The 7928-nt window shown below is 45.0% G+C and overlaps 1 protein-coding gene across 1 annotated transcript in view; it reads right to left on the bottom strand.

Moving 5' to 3' along the window:
- Positions 1-1331: 1331 nt before the first annotated feature.
- Positions 1332-7928, bottom strand: part of sfmbt2 (Scm like with four mbt domains 2) — a gene marked incomplete at its 5' end in the record, with an annotated part of 28016 nt that continues 21419 nt past the window's right edge. Inside the window, 7 exons of the mRNA XM_079294847.1 lie at positions 1332-2199; positions 2585-2704; positions 2946-3209; positions 4743-4912; positions 5070-5245; positions 6165-6274; positions 6625-6764. Of these exons, the coding sequence (XP_079150973.1) occupies positions 2059-2199; positions 2585-2704; positions 2946-3209; positions 4743-4912; positions 5070-5245; positions 6165-6274; positions 6625-6764 (1121 nt within the window). The 3' untranslated portion in view covers positions 1332-2058. The remainder of the gene's footprint in view (positions 2200-2584; positions 2705-2945; positions 3210-4742; positions 4913-5069; positions 5246-6164; positions 6275-6624; positions 6765-7928) is intronic.

Here is a 7928-nt window from a genome sequence, read left to right as displayed (position 1 = left end):
TCTGTTGAGTGAAGGATTATAACTTCATGGCAGGATTTCTGAGCTCGCGTCGATACTCTTTGAATGAAAAGACATTTGTAATTTCAAGGGGAGGAGATAAATTGCAGCTTTTGTTTACACGCCTCAAATCTCAAACCTGTTTCTGCTCTCGTGGCTGTTTGCTTTGTCTCATGTCATGTGTAATTGCTCCGTCTGGTTTTTGTGGAATACATTAGTGTCTATCAAGGCTGCCTGTTTATTCTGGTGCCGCGGAATAAGTTAAGAAAAGTACCAGTTATTTGTTTATTCACGTCTCAAAACCATACTGGTTTTATGAGTAAGGGTTTTGTTACTTTACCGCCCTGTGAGATGAACTCAAGCAACCGTTCATTGACACCATGTGTCATGTTCCATGTGTTCATTTCAATTGATTTTAAAATGTTTATTTGTCATATTGATATTGTCATACAATCAAACTTTCAATGTTTACATAAGTGGGCAATTTTACTTCTACTGCCACAATATCATCGATTACATTTGAACCAACTACTGCAGCCATTTATCCATCACTTTTAACTGCAGAATTACTTCCTGGTTGAGAATCACTGTTTTAGCCTCCAGCACCACTTATTACCTGAACAACCATTTATTACAACAGCCTCTAAAAGCAGTTTTGTGTCTTATACATGTTTTCTCAAAGTTACCACGAGGAACTTTCACGTTGTGTTGACTTTGGCGGCCGCTGTGGACAAAAGCGGTCGTGTTTCCAAGAACCAGAGTCCGTTTAGAAACCCTCTCGTTGAGCTGCAGCAGGGTCCGTTAGTCTGACCCGCTCAGTCCTGGTTCCGGCACCACACACTAACTTTAAGTCCGATGCAATGCTACACACTGCAATGATGATACTCACACTCCATCAGTTAATGATTCAGTTGTAACGTCTAAATGATAAGCGAGTTAAACTGGTGTTGGTGTTTGACTGCAGCAGCAGAGGAGTGAGGTTCCTCTTCATCTGAGACTTTGTGCATCACAGTTTGTTCTGTTCACCACAGACGGGTCTGACTTCCCATAATCTCACCATGTTGAGGAGGGCATCTGTTAACCCTTCATCCTCCTCGTCACAACTGCGGCTTCACAAATGCAGAAACGGGTTTCTACAGTTAGCCGCGGGGGTTATTTGCTTGAAATGGTTCAAAGTAATTCCTGTTAATAAGCCAATAAAATGTCCTAAACTGTTACTAGCTCATCAGAAATGTTGTCTTAAACAATCAGAGGGACTTTTGCTTTAGTGATCCTGTAAAACACATTGTGCTGTCACCATCGATGTCCTCGTAACAATTCATACCAAACAGATAAAAAATCAATAGAAATTTATTTTCTCACTTATCAAAAATATCTGCAACACGTTTGCATAGATGGACACAAAATAGCTTCGATGATTGTTTCTCATGTGATTGTAACGATGAGAAGTGAGCGACACGACAAAGTTCTTCAGAGGACGACGTCTTCCTCCATCGACACAAAATGTGTAAATCTCACTGAATGCACATCCTGTTCTTTTCGGGGTTTGTTTCAGCGGAAAAAATGAGTTATTGTTGACATTATTATACAACTGATCAATTATATTCTGAATCCAAAGAGATTACTCCTCACAAACAATAAATATTTCAAATATATTACTTCTTGGTTTGTTAAATACTTTCAAATATATTTTTCCAGAACCAATAATGTCACACAAAAAGGGAAAAACTCTTTATGGTCAATAATTAAATGCTATAATGCTCCTCTATCACAAATGAAATGGAAATGAAGAGTAAGAAACACAAATGTCCTCGGCTGTCCTCGTGATAACTCCTTCACGGGTCGACTCCGATGTCTTTCTGTTCTGCATCACATTATCCCAGAAATGAATCCTTCAGCATCTCGTAAAGGAAACCGTCTCCTCAGTTTGTGCTTTTTCCAACGTCAACCGCTCCAGAAAAATATCCCTTCTTCTTGCACGTAAAGAAGAACTCCGCATTGCCCGGAAGAAACCTCTCCACCAGGAGGATCCAACGGGACCCCCGCGGCTCTTCGTCTGGTTCAGTTGGCGTACTGTCTGTAAAAGGCCACCTTGACGCGCTCGATCTGGTGACACAGCTTGATGGCGGGGCCGAGCTTCAGGTCCATGCACTCCTGTACGGTGGGCAGCGTGAGCAGCAGCAGGGCCTGGCCGTCGATGTCCTGCACAGGAAGAGACGCACACAAACGTTTAAACACAGAACGGTTCCGCTCCGGCACTTAAACTGGCCGACGGGCGTGTGTTCCACTCTTTACCACCGATGGTTTTTGTAGTTCGTGCTGCAAAAAGATGCTATTTATACAGTGAATAGAAAACTAGATCCTCTTGACCTTTAGTCCAGCCGAGGAAATCATAAAAAAAAAATAATCAACCAAGTTAAATTTATCTTTAAACAAACCTAAAATAATGAACCGTGTTGTCAGGCTCATTGGACGTCATGAGCCGAATAAATATCTAATCAAACACTCCTCCTGATATCTGGTGCTGTAATAAAATACAAATATTGGTTGTGTGTGTGTGTGTGTGTGTGTGTGTGTGTGTGTGTACCTGCTCCTGGAAGATGTTGGCGAGGGACGCACAGTCAGTACAGTTGATAAACTGAACGACTTTGTCTACGCTCCACTCTAGAGGATTACTGTCCAAAACCAGCTGACCCTCCTCCTCCACCTGACACACACACACACACACACACACACACACACACACACACACACACACACACACACACACACACACACACACACACACACACACACACACACACACACACACACACACACACACACACACACACACACACACACACACACACACACACACGTCAGTTACAGAATCACAAACACATTTATTTGTTCATCGCTCAACTAATTCAGTCTAAATGTGGACGGGAGCCTCCGCCTGTCTTTACCTGCATGTCGTGTCCTTTGGGCGGCTGGTACTTGTTGTTCTGGTTGTGAGCCGACAGCGAGCGGGTCGACCTCCTGCGGCTCTCGGCGGCCTCCTGGCTGCCCGCCGCGTTGCCGGCACCGAAGGTCCTGCGCAGCGTCGCGGCCCGGCGAGGCCGGCTGCTGGTCACCTCCACCGAGGAGGCGTCGGTGTGGTCCTCGCGGGGCTCCGAGCTGGTGCCTTCGCTGCCCGACTGCAACGCCATCTCTTCGTCCTCCTCACTGTCCTGAGGGAGGAAGAAAGGCTCAGAGACCAGACCTCAAAACGCCGCTGCTCTAGAAATCACTTCAAACCAATCGTAAGGGTTTTAAAACTCTTTGTTTCATGTACTTCAGTTGTTCTGAGCTCCTAAAATATCATCAATCCTGCAGACATCATCACTTTCACGCTGACTTTTATTCACTTCAACCGATTTAAATGGATCTTCATTTTTAGATACACTTTACATGTAAACTAGATGATTCCAGTCAAAGTGTTTCTGTTGTTCATCTTTTAATCAGGAGACACACGTATTTAGACGCTTGTCAGTATTCTAATGACACTACTGTTCGGTTAAAAGGGATGTTTTTGTGAAAAAACAACAAAATAAAGCAGCCGTTTCTTTTTCTCTAAGTCTGTTAAAACGATGGTAGAACTTGAGCACTTTCCGGCTCCACTGATGTCGCAGGAGGAGACGTTTGAGCTGCGCACTAACAGCTGAGGTTGGTCTGAAGTTCCTCGGAAGTGACGTTCGAGAGGACTCGTGTTGTCCTCGTGTTGGACTCGTGTTGTCCTCGTGTTGTCCTCGTGTTGTCCTCTTGAGTTCCACGGTTCTCCTCGGTGCTCAGTGGAAACGTCTCTACCTGGAGTTTGGTTCCAAGCCCAGATTTACTAAAATCCACTCGAGTCTCTCACTGTTTTTAATAGCACAGAAACATTCAGGTTTTTGGTTCTTTAGTGCTCAAATAATAAACTTCATGAATTGATAACTCTTGTTGTTCAAAATCGATGAAAGCTGAACCTCAATACATTTGATATGGATTCATTAAAATCATTTCAGACTAGTTTTGAATTCAATAAAATTCCATAAAACCAAAACTCTTCAAGCTCTAGAACTAAAAATGCAAAAATGCCAAAACATGACTTTGTTGCTTGTTATTTGGGAGCTTTTACTCATTTTTATAACATGTTTGGGTTTTGGCCTGTTGGTCGAACAAAACAATTAGGCGACAATTAAATCCAATAAAATGCCCATCTCCGTTTCCAACAGCTCCAGATGGCGTCTATAAATGTTTGAGTCTTGTTTTGTCGAATCAACAATCCACAACCTGAAGTTATTATGTTTGAACGATACGAAGGAGAGAAAAGAGAACATTTGAGAAGCGGATACAAACTAATCTTTAGCAATTCTGCTTGTACTCAAATTATTAATCCATTGTCAAAAGAGCTGCCGGTGGATCCAACAATGAATTGATAAAATGCCCTACTCGGCTCAATCACGTCATTTAATCACGCTGGTGACCAACACCAGCTGCTAAGCGGTCTGACCAGTAAACACTCCACCTGTTAGTCGTAACAAACGTATAAAAACACCCACGAAACAATAACTCATCACACAGTTAGGAACATTTTTTTGTTTGTACGACATAAAACCAAAACCGAGGGCCTTTAATTGGTGTAAACTCAATTAAAAGCTCCTCTTCTTGCCGTCACATGTCGGGCCGTTTATATTTAAACCCTGGACTCTGACTGTCAGGGAGGAAGAGGCGTGTTCTCTAACCTGCGGTGAGCCGGCGGCCGTGTAGTCCACGGCGGACGAGCGTCTCTTCTTCTGCACAAAGATGGCTTTCCTCTTCTTCCTGCGGCGCGTCGGCTTGGCCAGGTCTCCCTCCGCCGCCTCCTCTCCCGCCATCGGCTTGGACAGCTTCCTCTTCTTCCCATAGTAATAAGCTGCGGACGCACACAGCAGATGTTTACAAAGAAACTCCCCCCAAACAAATCCATAGCTACCCATCAGAGGCAATCACACACTCGTGCAGCGTCACAACTTGGGGTCACCTCCGTCGCGGTGGCGCAGGAAGTGATGCGTCTAGCGACGGGGACTCACTGTATTTGGTTTTGGTCTGAACGGAGCAGTTCTCCGGGCACTTGTCGGTGACGAGGACGGGGCTGAAGAGCTTCGAGCAGCACTGCAGCTTCACGCACACCTTGCGGCAGAAGTCTGGGATCTGGTCTGCGAGGCGGACTATCCGGATGGTGGAGCGATAGGTTTTCCCTTTATATCTGAGGGGAGGAGGAGGAAGAGGAGGAAGAAGAGACAGTCAGTCGGTGATTCGACTTTTATTCATGAGAACAATGCGTAATGAAACTGTAATCCATCAAAGCGATGATTTGCCCGCGCGGTTATGATGTGGGAGTGAACTCGGCTCAATCAGCAGAGCGACGCGGGGTCGATTCCCCAATCTGCCGTCTTAATGCCGAAGGTTACGGAGGACGAGCTGACCTGTTGGCAGCGCTCGAGGATGTGACTTAAATCTGAGATTATATCTGCAGACTGTCTGCTCTTTGTTTGTTTTTAGGTTTCACGTGTAAAGTAAGAGATTGAATGAAGCAAAACAAGCTTCCTTTGATCCGTTAAATAATAAACTGAAGACATTTTATCATAGGTTAAAGGTCACCAAATATTTCAAATAGCTTTTTCTCTTGAGTACGTAGAGATTTAGACAGACTCCTGGGGGCAGCACGCCGCCTGGAGCTGTGGAATAATTTGGCTCTGTGCAGTGGAGGAAAAATGCAAACCTCACAGAAACCACTGCGGTGACCCAATCACACGGGGGTGGATCCGATCCATTATTATTGTTATTAATAATGGCCAGGTCGTCATCGTAAAGAAGAACATTATTCGTAGTTATTGGTAGTCGTACTATTTGCATCATACTCTCATGATATGAATCATTTATATCGCATTTGTTGAATGTGTTGTAGCTGTTATGTTATTGTAAACATGACCTCGATCACGCTTCTGTCCGTCCAGAGGGATCTCTCCTCTGTCGCTCCCCTTCAGGGTTTCTTTGGGGAGTTTTTCCTGTGCCGATGTCGTACGTTGTACAGATTGTAAAGCCCTCCGAGGCAGATTTATACAAAACATATTGAATTGAGTTATCCTATTTCACTGAACGTTCTCTCGGGTTTTCGTCCTCACTTGGCTTTGAGGGTCTCCTCCTGGCAGTCCCAGCTCTGATCCTCCAGCTCCTGCAGCTCCTTCAGGACTCGTCCCGGCTTGTAGGCGGCGTTGATCAGCATGCTCAGCAGCTGCAGGCAGCGAGCGCAGATATAAGAAAAACACAACGAGTCCTGGTTCAACAATTTAAAAAAACACACACAGACACGATGGGAGGACAAACGCAGATCAGTCGTCTTTACAAATCACGGACACGCACACACACACACACACACAGTCTCTGGAGAAATTAGGAGGCTGTTTCTGCTGAGCGGTGTGTACGTGTAAACACACTTGACTGACAGCTCCTCACGTCTAAATGAAGGCACTGCTGGGAAACTGCAGGTGGCTAACAAGACATCGCTGTCTCCCCCCCCCCCCCCCCCCCCCCCCCGTCTCAATCTCTGTCGCCCCCCCCCCCCCGCTTCTAACATCAGCCCACCTCTTTGAGGACCAGCGTGCATTTCCCGGGCCCGACGGCCTGCGGCAGCTCCGCGATGCGTCCCTTGTTGAGGTAGGGTCCTGAGAAGCAGCGGTGGTTGACAAAGATCTTGGAGCAGCAGTATCTGCCGTTGGCGGAGCCTGAGATAGAGGAACAAAGACAGGAGCGTTAACCAACATGGAACTCAATATGAGGCGCGTAAACTTGGCTTACGTCAAAAAAAATCCCTTTACCTACATATCATATACAACAAATAAAAGCCCAATCCAAACTTTTCGAAGTAATTAATCATCACTACTTTGAGTCATCTAAGTTAGAGCTGAATTAAACTCTTGATCGTAATCTTTGATTGAAGACGTTGAAGCGAAGTGAATTCTGTAGATTCGGTATGAACTTGTGTGTTCGTGTAAGACGCTGGTCTTTGTGCCGGCTTTGTTCTTTTGAAGCTATTTTGCTGCATACGAAGCTGCATGTTTGGTTGTTGGTCTCTTATGTGCTTGCATATCAGAAGTATGAGACTCTTAATGCAGAGTCCGAGAGCACGTCCTGTTCATGACCCCCCCCCGGAGGTAAATGAGGGTCGACAGGACAAATCTGCACTCCGCCCTTCCTGCAGCCCTCGACCGCCGCCGGCACCTGGAACCGCACCGCCAGGGGAGAATAGTAATGAGGTGAGGGGATGAATATTCATGAGCGAGTGGGTGGTTTTTAAAACGGGGAAACTTGGAAAAAGAGGGCAAGGGTCTCGTGGAAACAACAGAGCCCACCGCTCTCTTTGTGTTCAGACATGCATGTTGTTTACATGCACAACAGCATCTCTGTTTAGTCAACAAACACGTCGAGAAAGAGAAGGAATGCTCCTTTGCTTGGTCTCCTTCAGCATTTTCTACCTGGACCTTGTTTTCTAAACTTTGGCTTTTTGTTTTCTTTCATCTTCTGATTTTAGACACATTTATGTGTACTTTACGTTTACAGGTAAAAATGTGAACATGAACATTGATTTCTTACTTCCAAATAAATGGTTTAACCCGAAAGCTTATTTCAATCCTGCGGGATGTAGTCGTAAAACAGAAAACTGGACAAAACTACAAAAATAAGACAGATAAGAAAGTGTGTGTTCCTTCACACACGTTAACACACACACACACACACTAACACACACGTTAACACACACACGTTAACACACTAACACACACGTTAACACACACACACGTTAACACACTAACACACACGTTAACACACACACACACGTTACACACACGTTAACACACACTAACACACACGTTAACACACTAACACACGTT

Source organism: Melanostigma gelatinosum, assembly GCF_949748355.1.
Source record: "Melanostigma gelatinosum genome assembly, chromosome: 22".
In the NCBI taxonomy this organism is placed as follows: Eukaryota; Metazoa; Chordata; class Actinopteri; order Perciformes; family Zoarcidae; genus Melanostigma; species Melanostigma gelatinosum.
Note: the sequence above shows the minus strand (reverse complement) of the source record. Positions and strands in the feature narration are given on the sequence as shown.